The 17,901-nt window shown below is 45.7% G+C and overlaps 1 protein-coding gene across 1 annotated transcript in view; it reads right to left on the bottom strand.

Moving 5' to 3' along the window:
* Positions 1 to 2,578: 2,578 nt before the first annotated feature.
* The window catches only part of Kdm5b (lysine demethylase 5B), a 71,814-nt gene continuing 56,491 nt past the window's right edge, over positions 2,579 to 17,901 (bottom strand). The window contains exons 19-27 of the mRNA XM_032915717.1: positions 16,795 to 17,150; positions 15,208 to 15,346; positions 13,797 to 13,976; positions 12,715 to 12,873; positions 9,764 to 10,249; positions 7,645 to 7,756; positions 6,283 to 6,437; positions 4,723 to 5,043; positions 2,579 to 4,208 (exon numbers count right to left, since the gene is read on the bottom strand). Of these exons, the coding sequence (XP_032771608.1) occupies positions 3,921 to 4,208; positions 4,723 to 5,043; positions 6,283 to 6,437; positions 7,645 to 7,756; positions 9,764 to 10,249; positions 12,715 to 12,873; positions 13,797 to 13,976; positions 15,208 to 15,346; positions 16,795 to 17,150 (2,196 nt within the window). The 3' untranslated portion in view covers positions 2,579 to 3,920. The remainder of the gene's footprint in view (positions 4,209 to 4,722; positions 5,044 to 6,282; positions 6,438 to 7,644; positions 7,757 to 9,763; positions 10,250 to 12,714; positions 12,874 to 13,796; positions 13,977 to 15,207; positions 15,347 to 16,794; positions 17,151 to 17,901) is intronic.

A 17,901-nucleotide genomic window follows, 5' to 3' on the forward strand; every position in this document is an offset into this window, starting at 1 on the left:
TTCTGCTGTGGGCTGGCTTGAGATGTCTCATCTGTGCTGATGAAAATGTACAAGAACATTTGAGGGAACATTTAAACATGAAATTTGTTTACAAAGTCCGAGAGTACCTTACAAGTGGACTGTGGCTTAGACGTGGATTTACGACAGCGTTGCCTTCTCTTTAGAATATTTTAAGCAGCATTTTCTTTACAAGTTACACACGAAGTCTCTCAAAGTTAGAAACTTGAGCCACATGCAAAGGAATGAGGACAGAAGGCCAACCCAGAGAGAAGCCATCAACTCCGGTGTTTCAGTCACGTTGAGGAAGGACAGATCCAAATGTAACCCACAAGATGCTAACAATGGGGTCGTCAATGCTCTCTTCCAAACTCTTCTCAACAAGCAAGATATTCCAGATTCTGTTTCCCCAGCATTGTGGCAGGAGAAAACCTTTCTTCTGATGTGCCTGAAAAATCAAATCCAGGGCCTCCCGAGTTTCCTCCTAGCTCAACAGAACATTTTAATATAGGCTGACACACAGCACAGAGCAGCTTCCGTCACTTGTTACTGAATGAGCAGCTCTGGCTTCGTGCTTAGCCCCTTTAAAATGTCTGCTGTTCGATGCACTTCCTGTTACAATATATAGGAATCTAGTACAGCCAAGTTATATTAACAACCCTAGGCACGACTGGGCCCAGTAAGACACCCATAGGCACCAAAAACTTCTCCATGCCCATCCCAAGCAGGACACAAGCAGGTCTTCTAAGTCTGCCAAATATCCATCCAGGTATGAGTGGTTAGAGGGCAATGTAGAAATCCACTGCACAAAGGCCCCAGGGCTGGCGACAGCTTGTGGACAAAGGTGGAAGAGAAAAGAGCCCACGGGACCTTTATAGCACAGCCCTGTCGAGAAGCCCAGTCTGAACCACTGCCATGGAAAAGGATACTCCAGCTAATCACACATTAATCACACACCAACACCCAAAACCATGTTTCACTGTCTGCACTTTGGAGTCAGCTGTACTGTGTCACCCAGCATGGCTGCAGACCCACAGCCCTCCTGACTGAGCATCCTAGGTGCTGGGATTACAAGTGAGGGCCACTTACAACCCTGCTTTCAGTGGTAGACAGACTAGGTGCACCTTAGCCATTCTACCAAACCAATAAATATTAATCCCTCTCTTTCAGGGTTTGACTTTTATACAGGGCCCTGCTACTTGACCCAGGCGAACCTGAACTGAGGCGAGACCCTCTTCGGGATTACACGCTCCCGTGACAAATGAAGGCATGTGTAGCTCTGTCCACCACCACAACTGGAATGCCACCCTATCCGGTCTAGCTAGTACACTTCTCTCACCTCACTACCTGCCCAACGACCATCCTCCTGACTCAGGGGCTAATAACTCCAGGCCTCTCTCCTGCAGGGTAGAAACTCAGTGGCTGTTTTATCTTCTTTCTCCATTTACCCAACATTCCTCCATGGCAGTGGTTCTCAACCTTCCTAATGCTGTGACCCCTTAATACAGTTCCACTGCTACTTCGTAACTGTAATTCTGCTGTTATGCTATTGTAATGTATTTTTTGGAGACAGTGGTTTGCCAAAGGGTTGTGAAGAACACGTTAAGAACCACGGCTTTAAGGTATCAGCAAGCTTCAAAGCTCACACACAATAAGATGTTTTTGTTTTGTTTTTATAACACCTTAGTTTGCATCAGGCACACAGGTGGCCTCAGTTGAAAGCTGGATGTCTTCGGTATTTGCAGTGTTTGCTTCTGCACAAGGTAGGCTGCATGAAAGCACTTGCAGAACTGAAGCAATCCCGGGTGTCACTTGATTTTGCACAGCTGACATCTCAGATTTGGTATCAACGTACATAAACAAAACACGATTCCCACTTGGGAAGGGGACAATTTATACTTCCAATATTATCAGCAAGACTGCTAATATCAGATACAGGCAATACACAAGGTGCACACAAGAAAAGCTGGCGAGGGGCGTATACATAGCCCACTTGGTAGACTGCTTGCCTGGCATGCAGAAGGCCCTCATATTTGATCCCCAGCACCACATAAATTGGGCACAGTGGTGCACAGGTTTTAACCACAGGATTCATAAAGTAGTCAGAAGGATTCAGAAGAATTCAGAAGTTCAAGATCACTTGGCTACAGAGCCAGCCTGGACCCCATGCAACGCAAATGAAGAAGCAAAACCTTTAAGACCTGGAAGGAGCTGGGTGGCGGTGGTGGAACAGGCCTTTAATCCCAGCACCCAGGAGGCAGAGGCAGGTGGATCTCTAAGTGAGAGGCCAGCCTGGTCTACAGAGTGACTTCTAGGACAGCCAGGCCTCCAGAGAGGGCTCATACTCGATGGGTCAAAGTTCTCAGAAGTCAGACTGAGTTTTAGCAGCAGCCCTTCTTTGACACATATTTACTTCCTTGGGCAGTGCCAGGCATAGGAACTGGGACCTTGTTTGTGCTAGGCAAGTGCTCTACCACTAAGGCGCACCCCAGGATCAGTAATGCCCCCTTCAAAGCTTACTTTCATCCGCAGACAAGAAGAGACATCACAGCAACTGCAGGACACTGCAGACCACTAGGAGTTATTCTTAAACAGATTTAATTATCTGGATTGCATAGGGGACAGTACATTTAAATTCTCGCTACTTTACAAACCGCTTTTTGATGTTTTAGTAAAGGTCTGCTAGCTCTGCCCACCATCAGGCGTATGGCTATAGACAGTGAGGAAGACGAGTGAGCGAGAGCTTGTCCTTCTGTTCACCAGGAAGTCCTCCTCTCTACAGAACAGGGGCAAACAGGTATGGGCCGTCCACAACCAGAAAGACTGATGGAATTACATAGAAGGCAGAGGAATCCCAGGCAGGCCCAAGGTTCCCAAAAAATGATACAAGAGAACCAACCCTCTAAGATGATGGACCACAGCAACTTAACTCTCGGGCAAACTTCCCTGTCAAGCATTCCACGGGAGTGCTGTGCTGTCTTACAGTCTGGAGTGACGGAGGGACAGCTCCAACATTCTGAGAGATTATGGAAATAGAACACGGCTTGAAGAACTGGCTCTGGTCTTTGAAGACAGGGACTCTCTATTAGTGGGACAAGAAGGCCCAGACCCACAAAGAATCAGGCTACAGAGACTCCTCCAGCACACACACTCCTGCTGCAGGCTGCCTGGGAAGGAGCAAATGCAAACACAACCCCTCTGGTTGTGCAGGCCCACAGGGGGGAGGGCAGAAGAAGCTCTGTAGTCTAGTGTTATAAGAGGACCAAGGATTTATTATTCCACAATAAAAACTGCAACATTTGATACATTCTACCAAAAAAAAAAAAAAAGGTGGGGTGTGAGATGGGGTGGGGAAGAACTGAGTAGGGAGAAAGCCAAAATACAGCCGTGGCGATTACTTACAGCGAAGTCTCTTCCTACATCACTAGTTCAGTGACACCAGAAACTAGACGTTTGCTTTCTGTACATTAACCAAATGCTAAACCAACACACTGTTTTAGAAGTTTGTTTTGTTTTAATTCCAGCCACTGAAACCAACATAGAAGTTATTGCTCAGATAAATAAACCTAGCCTACCAGAAAGGAAAAGGAGAGAAAGAAAGGAACAAAAAACCCCAAAGTGAAAACTTAAAAGTCCCCCAATGTGGTGACAGAGAAAGGAGAGCGGCTGCTCAGCGAGGGCTACTGGAATTCTGGTGCCCGTCCTGGGCCCTGACACTGAGTTAGACTCTTAAGCCGGTGTATCCCAGGCACAAGTACAATGTTAATGCTGTACACAAAAAGGTGCAAACTCCAAGACCTTCGAAATCAGTAGAGACCCCTGCAAAAAACAGTCAGCATTTTAAACTTCAACAACCACAAACAGCTTTTAAGGAAAAAATTACAAAAAAGTGTCAAAAATTTTTTAGTTGTTTTTTCTTTTTTTCAAAGAGTTCTGGAAAAATGATCCCATAAGGAATAGAAATAGCACCGTGTACAGGCTGGCTCGATCCCAGTCCTGTAAGCTTTGCTGAGATTGAGGAAATCTTCTCTATTGGAGTCCTGAATTACATGAAGTGAGTGTGTGTTTGTTTTTACTTTTCGGCTTGGTGCGTCCTTTCCAGTACAGCGCACACAGATGTAGTCTTCTTTCTCTGCCATCTCTGGAGAGACACCAACACAGACCTGATGAAACCACTGATTGCAGCTGCCATCACACTGGACCCAGTCCACCTGGTTACAAAGAGCAGGGAGATGGGGTGTTCAGAGGAAAAAATGCCATTCAAAATTGGGCAGGCCAGCCTCAAGATATTCAGGCCGTTTGCCACTGTCCCAGCACTGGGGCCTCTGGCACAACAGCTAACCACAGGAGTGTAGCTGTTCCACCGCCAAAGCCACCGAGGGAGGGAGGCAGAGTCACTCTTCTGCTTTGGGGTAGACAGCGCCGCCCTGTGACAGTAAGCAAAGGGCACTCCATCAGCATCCCTCCCACCTTCTGAGCGCCGGGAAGGTGAAAGCTGGAGGAGCGAGAGGAGATAAAAAGGGAAGAACGAGAGTTTCTTCAAGAAAAGGAGGAGACCCAGGACGATGTTAAAGCAGAGATTATCAGGAGGGGAGAACTGAGCAATCCACTCAGATCAGCTCAAAGCAGACAAGCGGAAGAGAAAGACCCAAGGAGATGAGGTCTAGCTTACAGGGTTTCTGAGTTAAGGGAAAGCACGTCCTCTATGGCCCAAACCTCACTGACCTCATCTCCTTCTGGCTGCAGGCAGCTCACGGCTGGACAGATGGCGTCTTCATCCTCAGAGTCCTCCTGCTCGGAGTAGGATGTGTCTGAGGGCAGGGAATGAGTTTCAGCATTCCGGACTAAGTCATAGCTACGCTCTCTTTCTAATTTGAAATTGTTCATGTCCTTGGGGTGACTCAGTTTGATTTTCTTCTTTTGAGGGGTCCGCATTTTTTTAACTCGATCCCACCGTTCACTGGGAAGGCCTTCTCTTTCTGGGCGTCTTTTCAGTTTTCTCTCAAGACTGTTGATTGCATCTCGTTTCCCTCGAAGGCAATCGTTCTGGGTGGGAGATGGCAAATTCAATTTTAGCATTCAGTCTGTTCGTTACTAAAACTGATGCAACTAGAGAAATATATGCAAATGAGAAACCAAAAGATCCCGGGAATGCACTGATCCAAACCACGGAAACCATCTTCACAGCCTGGGTCTTCACTGTGTTGAGCTGGGGCTAACACTGGGAAAGGGCAGTAACGACACAACCAACCTTCAAGGAGGCCTGAGAGCACACAGACACATCTTTCCCCAAATCCTTCGGTGAGGTGGGCTACGCCAAGCATTTGTGAAGGACGCCTCTTACAACCCTTAGAGGAGTGAGATGATTAGGTGGGCTGTGATCAGTGTTTCAGGGCACCTTTCATAAGGATCTTTTTCCTTGTGGCTTCAGGCTTCCCTAGTATGTTTTTCATCCTGATTATATTCTCGGGGGCATTCTGTGTGACGGCTCCTCCCAGAGCTAGAAGGGAGCAGAAGCTCCTTACAGTGCAGAGACCCAGGACATTACAGAGACTGGAGAGAAGGCTCAGCAGTTATTGCGTCCGCCATAAAAGCAAGAGAGGACCCCAAATCCATGTCAATACTCAGTGGCTGTGGTGGCTTGTCTGCCTGGCTATCTGCTATCTCTGAGCCCAATTCAGAGATCCAATTTCAGGGAATCAGGTGGCTGGAGAGCAATCCACGACTCAGAATCAACGTGTGAGGTGGGTGCACCTGTACGTGCACATGTGAGAGTTTGCACATATAAACATACCACACAAAAATACACATGAAAGGGACATGGGAGACACTACCGAGTCTTTGTCAGGGTAAGCACCCTCAGCCTTACACCTGCAGTACTGGCTGCATCCACCTACTGGTTGGGAGGGATAATGGAAAGCATCTCTTATCTAGCATCTTTAAAATATTTACTAACAAAAGGCTCTTTCAGCTACAATTATATTTTCATCCTTATAGCAATGCTTCTATAGAGGAAAATAACCCTACTTCTCTCAATATTGTCATATGGGAGCGGTAAGAAAAGTTCCCTTAAAGAGGAAAAAAAAAGATGTAAAGATTGAGGACCCCGATCTAAGCTGTGCCACTCAAACTGCTGGCAAAGGTGTGCAATGTGTCCTTGTCCAGTAGACCTGGGAGGTGGACAGCTTGTACGCTCCTGGGCTCAGAGACACCGCCATCGCTTCTGTAAAATCATTAGAACGACATGAGTACAACACCGAGGCAGGTCTTCGGAGGCTCACTCACCTTCTCACTGCTGGGTCTGACTGGTGAGCTTCGGTCAGCTTGCTGAGCAGAGCTGGGCTTCGTAAGTAAAGTCTGATAAAGCTCCTGGACTTCAGGGAGGGACACCTGGAGCAACTGGGCTTCCATCAGCAGTTCATTCACCTCTGGACTCAAACCTGTTGACAGCCACATCCAATCAGAATGGGGACGGAGACATTTAATACAAGCACTGGTAAGCATGTGAGGGACAGAAGACCATCTCCACACCGCCTTCCACCATTCCTCTAACTGTAGTCAGTTTTGTTAGGTTTACTTAATGTACCTAAACCACAATACGACAAAGGGAGGCTAAAGTAGATTCCCTAATACTTCCGGCTACAGGGGAAAACCCACTCCATCGGAACCGACAGATTTCACTGTCACCCGGAGCACGACCAACTGGAGGAGAGCAAGGAGCTCGGACCACATGACTAAACACCAGAAAAAGAACTCTTGAAGAAATGAGGATTATGAATGGTGGTATACACTTCTAATCCCCGCACTTCAGAACTAGAAATAGAATCAGAAGCTCAAACTCACCCTCAGCTACACGGGGAGTTTGTGGCCAACATTACCTAATGAAGCCCGTGTCGCACACACATACACATGAAGAGGAGAAAGCCAGGTTTGAGAGCGCGCACTTGTAATCTTAGCACTTGGTAAGAGGAGCCTGGACCAGGATTTCAAGATCATTTTCCAGGGTTGGAGAGATGGCTCAGAAATCAAGAGCACTGGCTGCTCTTCCAGAGGACCTGGGTTCAATTCCCGCACCCACGTGGTAGCTCACAACTGTCTACAACTCCAGTCCCAGACAGTCTCTGTAGGTGCTGCATGCACATGGTCCAGACAAACCATACGCAGAACACCATACACACAAAATAACAATGTTAAAAGAAGAGATAATTTTGACTAAAGAATGAATTTAAGGCCACCCAGAAGGGAAGAGGGAAGGAGGTAGATTTAAAATGAGTGACTTTCAATATCCGCCAGAAGTCGCAAACGAGGTTGGCATCTACAACTTAGCATGGGCCCTGAATGCATGGTCCTTGGTGGTAAATGGCACTGGATTATCTCTTATCCTTAAATAAATCAGAGTAGCCGATGCATCCTGGTATCCTTTACATTTACATTAGATCTTCAAATATGAACATCATTATTAGAAAATGTACAGTAACAGGTCTTCCTTGCTTTGTAGCCCCGAGGCCTTGAACCCATAATCCCCCTGCCTCCGCCTCCAGAATGCTCGTGTTACACGAGGTTCTTTAGAATACCAGATCATCTACTACAAAGCCTAGGCCAGATGGCCTGTTACTATCTAGGAATAGTGTAAAATAAAATACAAACCATGAAGGGGGATACAACTCTGCCCGGTAGAGAAGGGAGAGTGTAAATATGAGGTTCTGTTGTCCCAGTCTTCCGGCAATGAAAAGGATGTTGTGCCAGGAGGTTGAGACACCTGATGGAAGAGAAACAGCTTATTACGATACGAGGTTTGGCCTTCCACCCTCACAGAAACAAAGCCATTCAACTACCCAAGTCAACTCAGACCGACCTCACAGAGGTTGGGAAACAAACCGTTTGTTTTCTCTGCAAGCGAACAGATCATACCACCTTTCAGTGCTTGTGTAACTCTTTACTAAGCTTAGATAGGGTAAGACAAGCTACTCAGACGGCCTGTAACTGTCACGAGCCAGGCACGGTGGCTCACTCACACCTGTATCCCTGGCTCTATGAAACCCTATCTCAAAAACCAGCCACAACTTTGTCCTTCCCCTTTATAATCAAACTCCCTGCACAGCCTGTGTCAAGAAGTACAACAGACTCTGCTGCTGGCTACCCAAGCAGCACTAAGCATGCAATCACATGCTATTTCAGAAGTACTTAGAGGAAAAGATGAAGTAGGAGGCCACTTACAGTCCTTACACCCGTGTCCTGTGGATCACCTAACTCCATAGCCATGACAGCAATCTCCTCCTCCACCTCTGTGATGCTGGGGGTCAGTCCTCAGGCAAACACACCAGGACATACCTATCCTCAAGCTGTTTAGAGAGATGCAGGTCCAGCCTGATCTAAACTCCTGTGCTTGGGTGATCTCACCCTTCGGAAAGGGTACAGGTGAATAGCACTATACCCAGTTTGTAAATATCTGTTACAGAAATATATTGGGATGGGAGGTCAGCAAAATGGCTCACCAGGTAAAGGTGATTGCCATTAAGCTTACTGGCCTGAGTTCAATAACCAGGACTCACAGGATGAAAGGAACTGTTTTAAAAAAAAAAAAAAGATTAAAGGGGCTGCAGGGTTGGCTCAGAGCAACCAGCACCCACATGGTATAACTCCAGTTCCAGGGGATCCAGTGTCGTCTTCTGACCTCTGTCAGCACCAGTCACACATGTGGCAAACACAAATAATAAATAATAAATCCCGAGGAAACAGGAACCAGACATAAAGCTTGACCATTGCCATTCTAACTGCACGCACGCTCCTTCCCCTCCTCCCATCACACTCCTCCTGCAGCACCCACACTAGAGCAGACACAAACACTAATCGAGGTGTGGCAGCCTATGTTCTTAATCCCAGCACCGTGGAGTAGGAGATAAGCAGATCTTCAGAGGTCACTGGCCGGCCAAGCTAGCCAACTGGACAGGCCTTGGATTCCAGTGAAGAAACCCTGTCTCAGAACAAAGGTAAGCAGCTCCACAGAGGAGCGCGCACACAGACAGACAGACAGACACACACACATACACACACGTGTGCAAATGCACCCAAACCCTTCAAACATTATTCTTCCTTAAAGGCTAAAAAGGGGGGTTGGGGATTTAGCTCAGTGGTAGAGCGCTTGCCTAGGAAGCGCAAGGCCCTGGGTTCGGTCCCCAGCTCCAAAACAAAAAAGAACCAAAAAAAAAAAAAAAAAAAAAGGCTAAAAAGGACAAGCAAGTGTTGGTCTCCCTTTCCACACCATGACTTACATGAAAGGAAAAAAATATTCAATCAAGCAAAAACTTATATGCATAAAAAGCATAAACTAGCCATGCATACAGACTAACAGATACTGAAAGAGGTACACAAGGGCACAGCAAACAGCAAGCCTAAGAAAGACTCCTGACAGTGGGGTACAATTTGGTTCCTCAAGTGTCTGATAGCTCGCAGGAAGTTCTAGTGTTAGTGCCCAGAACCAGTCTCGCACGCCCATAGCCCCAGCACTCACAAGAGGCAGGCAGCAGTTCAAGATCATCCTCACATACAGTAACTTAAAACCATTCTGGGCTGGCTGAGACCTTTTCTCAAAAAAACAAAAGCAAGACTAGCAAGATGGCTTGCTGCATAAGCCTGGTGGTCAGAGCTGTCAGAACCCACCTAAGGTAAAAGGCTGCCAGAGCCAGAGGGGAAGGGCTCGGGACCAGCAACACCAGCCAGAATTAGAGCTGTGCCAGCCACAGTATCCCAAACAGTGCACACTCACCTTGTCTGCTGCTGACGCCGTTCCTGCTGAGGCTGGCCATCTGCTAAACAACAGTCCAGAACCCGCTTGGTCCTGCACAAGTTTTAGATTCCCTGAAGAAAGCAGTTGCTGGGCTCTATGTTGCCAGTTCACGGTTCTTTCAATCATGTATCGGAGTGCATCCCCTTCAGGAAGACGAACTCTTATACGCTGTAGGGAGGCCAGCAGAGGCAGAATTTTCTCTAATGGAGGCTTCTCTGACCTTCGACAGTGAGGACAAAGCCAGATTCGGGAGCTTTGTGAAATACTGGACACCGCCACACAACTAGTATGGAAAGCATCCCTGCAGAGTTCACACTGAATCATGGGAGTGGCTGGAGTCTTCTGACACAAGCAGACCTTCGTCTCCACATCTTGGGCAGGTGACAGCAATTTCTCTTCATTGGCAAATCTGAGAGACTGCAAAGCTTCCATCTCTCGTAGGCGAGCTTCCCCAAGAGTTGCCATCTGAAAAGGAATTAGCCACCAAAGACACTGTCACAGAGAACGATCTCTCCTCACAACTCAAGATCCTAAAGGTTAATTATAATTAGATGGGTTCCAGAGGAGACTGTCCGAATTCAAATCCAGGGCAAGCTCTGCCTCAAGCTAAGCCACATTCTACTGTGGCTAAATTTCTGCATGCACAAAATGAACAGGACAGCGGGCTGCAACCCAACAAAGCCTATGATGAGCTGTGAGACGGAACGCTCTGCTCTGCACATAGTAAACACAAGTGTTTTCTCAGCAACTACTTAACGCGTCTCCTAAAGTCCAACCTGCAGACTGATTGCCTGGACTCTGCTTCCCTGAGAAGACTTTATATCTTCTTTCTAGAAAGGTACATACAGGAGACAAAGTCTTGAGCCAGGAGCGGTAGCTCAAGATTGAAAATGTGACACTCAGGAGGCTGAGATAAGAGGACTGAGTGCAGCCAAAGTTCGATCCAGTCTGAACTACAATGGGGTGGAAGGGGAGGGGGAGCGCTTAAGCACCCACTGCACAGTGGGCTGCTCTGTCTTACTGTTGTTCACTGCTAAGGCATTTATCTAGATGCACTGAACACAGCAGCAATAAATATGCTATGAAATTAGTATCTGACAAAAACAAAAAACAAAAACAAAACAAACAAACAAACAAACAAAAACCCCACAAAACCTATAACACCATCTGGAGCTGGTATGTGGATAAAGAATTCGTACTTAGCAGCTTGAAACACTGGGGTCCGTCCCTAGCACTCCATAACTTGGACATGGTGGCACAGACCTCTTAGACTTATGAAGGAGTTTGAAAATACCTAAGCAGGATCAACTTCACAGATGAACACATTTTCTCTAGACACCACTTACAAGCTATCCATAAAGGGAACGTTTACAAGGTGAGACTAAGCGTTTACTAGATACCAGGGATCTGTCCAGATTAACTGGCCAACTGTCTCAAGGAAAAGGACCAGGAGAGAACAGATACACCAGTGAAAGCACATTCTTTAAGAACCAAGCCAGATCAATCTTGATTCATCAGGTGAGATGCCTGAGTCATAAGGACAGAATGAATTCTCCATTTTTTTCAGATTTTCAGTAGATACACAAATAATGGAGGCTTTTTCTTTGGGGGGGCGGGATAGATAGTATAGAAGTAAATCAGTAACGAACTTATGGTATATTAAAATAACATCTATTTTTGTTAAATTAACTTTCATAGACATGTACACGTGTATGCATGTGTATGTTATGTGTTAACAAGGTCCCCTCCACAGCTCAGCAATGGAGAGGAAGTGAAGACCATAGAATAACCACAGAGTATGTACACAAAGCCAGGAGAGGACACTAGAACCTATGAAAGATAATGCATGCAAAGTTGACACAGGCATTCGTAGATTTCAGAGAACTACCACTTTCACTCAGGTCTTCATAATGAGGTACCTGAGGCGCCCAAGTGGCAGACACAGACATACATACCATGAAAGTTTCCAAAGATTTGACTGTTGACTGTCTTAAATAAAGAACAGACTCTAGGTATCAAAATTTATAAAACAAACTAAGGCAAGTTCATGTCAATGTCAGATAGCTACTAGAGAATGCTCTGTGGCCCAAAAACGAGTCCATTCAGTCTAGTTCCAGTCAAGTTTCAGTAGGCAGTGTCTTAGTCAACAACGGACAGTATAATCCAGAGATCCTGCTAAGACTTATTGTCTTAGCCTCTGTAGACTGCTTTGATAAAGACCCTCAGAAGCCCAGCAATCACACAGCTGAGCCCTTTCACCAAGACACTGCTCATTAAGCATCAACTAGTCACCGTTGAACCTTCTTGGGTACTATCTTGAATCAACAATGCTTACAAAATGTGGGCAAGACTCGATTATATAATTCTTTTTCTTAACTTTGGGGATAGCATCTCCTCATGTAGTTCTGACGTCCTGGACTCAAGGCCATCTGCCCCTGCCTGCTGGGTGCCACCCCACCCAGCTCTGATATACTTTTGATGTGCTTCCTGGGGCAAGTTAACAAGTTAACCTTTCTGGCAGCCTTCATCTCCTTAGCATTTCTAGATAAATCCATAGGCATATTCAAGACTCAGACTGAGCTAGGCATGGTGACACACCTTTCATCTCAGCACTTAGAAGGCAAATTCAAGGACATCATAGTTTACATAGTGAGTTCCATGACAACAGGGCTATTTCAAATTTTATGCACCTGTGGGGATGTTTTGTGTCTTACAATTCAGGCAATCACTAATGCCAGGCAGGGGCTTTACCACTGAAACGACCTCACCGATCTGAACAGTCTTTAATCCTCACCATTTTCAAAAATTCTTCTGGCAAAGTCAAGCACTTTTCAAGTTATTCTCCTAACTATTCTACTACTCCTAATAGTTCCAATAGGGTAAAACACTGCCCTCCCCCAAAATAGAGCAAGAGAAACCCTGCTACGCACAGCTGACGCCGTCTCTTTGCTCTCAGTCAGAGCCCTTTCCAGATCGCTCAGACTCTCTAACTTGGTGCTTCTCTTCTTCCCACTTGGCAAGGGCTCCTTCAACTTTCTCTGCTTCCTTTTCAATCCCAAAAGGCCAATGTCACACCGAGGACAAAGAACCTAATGTAAGAGAGAAAACACAGCCGACGGTCAAACAGATTTCAGATTAGCCACGTCAAAGGCCTGAGCAGTGCAACACATATTTCTTACAATCAACCATTTTCTTTGAAGCATGCTGACTCTAAAAACTCTACTCATAGGCATGCATGCGTGTAACACACACACACACACACACACACACACACACACACACAATAAATGATTAAAAATGGAGAAAAAAAATGGGACAGGAGGAAGAAGCAGGCTCCATAAACATAGTCTTTTATTCCAGACTTAATGAAATAGGTAAAAATGATAGACACCAACTGATTCCAACAGTAATGTATGGGCAGCAGCTTACAGAAAATATAAAAATACTCAAGCTTTTTTTGAAAACCAGGCTCACTAAAAATGTAGGCACAGTAGGGCTGGAGAGATGGCTCAGTGCTGTTTTTCTAGAGGCCTGGGGTCCAATTTCCAGCACCCACATGGTTCTCAGCTGTTTAACTCCAATTCCAAGGGACAGACTTCTTTTGCCTTCCATAGGCACTGCACACAAATGGTGCCCAGATATACATGCAGGCAAATCACGCATACACATAGAACAAAGGTAGTGAGTCACAGGCACCTTTAGAGTCTAATTAGAGCCTAAACAGGAACCTTTACACAACCAGGCGTGGCGCTGCGCACACCTGTGAGCCCTGAACTTAAGAGGCAGAGCAGTGGACTGCCATAACTCAAGGCTCCCTGAGAACAGAGAGAGACTTACACACATACACAAAAACTAATGAAAAAATGTTCTCAGCTATACAGAAAACATTGAAGTTGCTAAAAAAAAAAACAACTCACAACAAGATAGATACAATGAGGTCACTTTTGCATGCTACAAACTGTGTTCAAACTAGAGATCAAAGCTCCGGCATGCATGCTCACTGCAAACTTACCTCTAACAGAGAGTACGGCGAATTCTCAAGCAGGAATGTTTTAGCAGCGCTTTCTTTCCAAGCATGAACCTCGGATACTAGCATTTCCAATCTGGGTAAAGAATTCAGATGTACCGGGATGGATCGGCCTCTTGCGACAAGTTCAATGAGTGTTTCTAACACTGGCACGCGTCCTCCTGCCTAATAAATTAAGAAAAGAATACTTGTATGTAAAGTAGGAAAAGTAAGTTTCCGTCTAGCTCACGGCCAATGGCTCAATGACTTCCCCATGTTAAACTCAGCAAGGGTGGGTGAGGGAGCAGTGAGCAACACTTGTTTTTCACTTAACACTTGATTCTAGGCTCCAAAGGATGACAGAATGTGACACACTCATCTTTTGTCTGTTCATACCCATCTATAAACCGTTTACACCTATAGATAAAGTCATCTGTCACACTGGTTCCTATGATCAGTATCAAAGAAATTTACTTCAACAGAAATATCTGTACTAACTTAAGAGTAAGGTTGACTTGCATTTTAAAAGATAGTATTTTATTCCAATTCCCTTGTCAGTGGTGACTTACTCAGGAAATTAAAATATAGGCTAGAAAGCCCAATGCTTTTAAAACTTTAGCACATAGAAGAATCATGTGCAAGGCCCATTTACTAATTCCTAGTTCTCCTCCCACTCTGATTCAGGATGTCACTGACAGATACATGGGTTAGAAATAAAAGAGAGAGGGGTTGGGGATTTAACTTAGTGGTAGAGCGCTTGCCTAGCAAGCGCAAGGCCCTGGGTTCGGTCCCCGGGTTCGGTCCCCAGCTCCGAAGAAAAAAATAAATAAATAAAAGAGAGGGAAGGAAGGGGACCCACTGGAGGTGTCTAAGGAGTGGGAGAAGAAAGACGTTGGGATCTCTAGAACTGTATCAGGAGATGGCTCAGAGGACCCAGGTTTGATTGCCAGCACCCACAAGCAACTGCAGTTCCAGGGGACCAAACACCTTCTTCTCAATTCCTTAGGCATCGGACATCAGGCATCTATGTGACCCACAGACACACATACAGGCACAATAGTCATACATGTGAAAAACAAATCTAGTGTGTTGGTGCAAGTACACACACACACACACACACACACACACACACACACACACACACACACCGAGATGAGGGACAACGCTCTAAGAAGTCAGAGAAGAAAAGTGCAGGCCATGGTCATACATGTCTGAGAGCTGTTTCGTCTTTAGCACCAAGGGCTGCAGACCCCAGGAGGCTGGGAGGACTGTAGCCTCCTGCTCCTGCTTCCGCCTCCCTATCCTCTGCTCACTGCTGTCAAACTCTGAAGGCCCTACCCAGGCCTGTCCAGGTAGGAGGAAACCACAGCTAACTGCATGTACAGACTCAGGACATTGTTTTTTCTTTTTAACCTACCTGCAATGCATCTACATCCTGAACCCAGTCTCTGGCTTTCTGCACAGAATCCTTCAGGACTGTACCATTGGGCAGATAGGCGGGGATCTCCTCCATCTCTTTTACTGCTGTAGCAAGGCTACTCAAGGAATGCCGAGGTCTGCAAAAGCAAAACAAAGACTTAACAGAACTTTCTTTTTCTTTTCTCTCGCTTTTTTAAAGGTTTATTTTTCTTTATGTATATGAACTTTTGCCTGCACACACATGTATGTGCACCCTGTGCCTGCCTGGTGCCATGGACCCCTGGAACAGAGTTACAGACAGTGGCGAGCTGCCACTGGTGCTGGGAATTGAACTGAGGTACCCTGGAGCAGTCAGTGCTCCTAACCGCAGCCACAAACTACATTTTTCTTATACAAAAGACTAAGAAAGTCATTTCTAAAGAAATTCACCACCACCATCACAACAACAAAAACATATTAATGGAACTGATCACTACATATCAAACGGCTCATTTCAAATGATCAAGATTTTGAAAACAAGGAAGGTTTCCATCATTTTATTTTCCGTGTGCACGCAGGAGTGCACCGGAAGCCCCAGAGCTGGTTTTAGGCAACTGTGAACTTGTGTCCAGCACGGCAGGGGCACCTTCAACAGCTGGGCCATCTCTTCAGCCACAGAGTCTAAAAGCACAATTAGTTCTACATGTCCCTGATTTTAAGTAATAACAAAGTCCTAATGTAAAAAGTAACTTACTAATACTAATAACTGGTCATATCATCTATGTTGAGGTAGGTAAAATGTTAAGAATCAAATAAATTAAGAAAATTAAAATTCTCTAAAACATTGACACACTCAAAGCACAACAGCAAAACATGTTTGCACCCTCTCAGCTCAATGACGACTACTGCAAACCATATCTGTAACCTAGACGGTTTAGTGCCTCTGTGGTCTGGTGACCCAGTGAAGATCTGCCGCACAGAAAGGAGGACTGGGAAATGACTAACCCTTTTCACCCCTGGCCAGATGCCTGTCATACCTCTATCTAAGATCTAAACAGATGAAGCGTCCAGACCTACCAAGCAATAGGAACCATAACTAACTGTTTCTACTCAAAATACCCTATGACATCTTGCATGACTCTGGGCTCTATTTATTTTGCACTTATTCATTTATTTACTTATTATTTATATTGTAAACTTTTCTTCCTCCAAAAACAGCATCACTGGAGACGACCAGGAAATCTCATTCAACCCCATCCCTAAGTCATTTCCATCTAAACCACTTATTTTATAAGCAGTAAAATAAGAAAAAATTTTCTCTTATGAAACAGGATCTCACTATGTAGCCCAGGCTGTCCTGAACTTACTGTGTGGCCAGGCTGGCCTCAAACTCACAGAGCTCCACCTGCCTCTACCTCCCAAGTGATGGGATTAAAAGTTTGTATCACAAACCCTGACTAATTTTCTTTACTCATGTGTCAAAATAAGCTCAAACAGATCAGGTTTTTGCACAAGTGTTCTACAAGGACGGCACTGGCGTCTCTGTTCTACACTTTAACATTCACCTACCACACAAAGCTTAGAGATTACATTGTGTTTGCTTTACCTTGCTCTGAGGAGACTCTTGGCTTTGTCGTCCCAGTGCTCTGACACTGTTAGCAGTTCCTGCAGGCGGGCCATAGCTTTCTCCACGGCAGAATATGGAGCTAGCCCCACCCCTAAGTCTATGAGTCGTCTCATATCATCCAAAGAAAGGGAGCTGGAGTCCAGGCAAGCCTGCTGAACCTCTTCTAGCCAACGGGCCTGTTCTAAGCGGATACGCATCTCAGCTAGCTGTGGAAGTTCAACATCAAAAGTGAAGCTGACATCCAGCAACTGCTGAAGCTCAGAAGCACGGGGCCGCTCCTCAGACAGCAGTCTCTGGCTCTGCTGCTGGAAATCTTCCACACGATTCAAGAGATCCTAAATGAAAACAAAGGCGAACAGTAGCAGTCAAACATCAAAATGAAGTTCACTGTGTGACCTTAAAAGGGCACACCTTTAATCCCAGCACTCAAGAGGCAGAGGCAGGCAAAGCTCTGAGGCCAGCCTGGTTTACAAAGCAAGTTCCAGACAGCTGCACAGACAGAAAGACCCTGTCTCAGGAAACCAAGAACAAAGAAAGACCTGAAGAGGTTTGACTTTCTCCACCAAGCCACACTGTGTCAGTAATAACTCGAGGAAACGAGGCAACATAAATGCCACTAACTGTGCTATGACCAAAATGAGGGCATAAGAGTAAGTGTATACCAACCCTAGGAACTGGTCAGTAGTCACTTTCTTACTTTAGTTTTGGTGTGCAGGTGTGCAGGTGTGCATGCGTGCAAGTTTTTATACGTCTATGTGAGTTCATATACATGTGCATTCAGTGGGTATCTGCATCTGTTTCTACATTCATCTTGTGATGGGCAGAAGAGGGCATTAAGAATTCTCTATTTCTCCAAGGCAGGCTCTCTCCCTGAACCTCAATGGCACTCACATTTTCTTTCAGCTAGGAAGCCAACAGGCCTTAGCACCTTAGCCATAATCCTGCAGGTATAGGAAATCCAGCCTCTGATCCATTAGTTGTAGCAAGAGCTCATACATCTGTCCAGCTCCTTGGACTTACCATGGAGCCCAGACTGCTTCCTACTAATCGCAGTCCTCCTGCCTTGGGATCTACATGTTGGAACTG

This window comes from Rattus rattus, chromosome 10, assembly GCF_011064425.1.
Source record: "Rattus rattus isolate New Zealand chromosome 10, Rrattus_CSIRO_v1, whole genome shotgun sequence".
NCBI classification, from domain to species: Eukaryota; Metazoa; Chordata; class Mammalia; order Rodentia; family Muridae; genus Rattus; species Rattus rattus.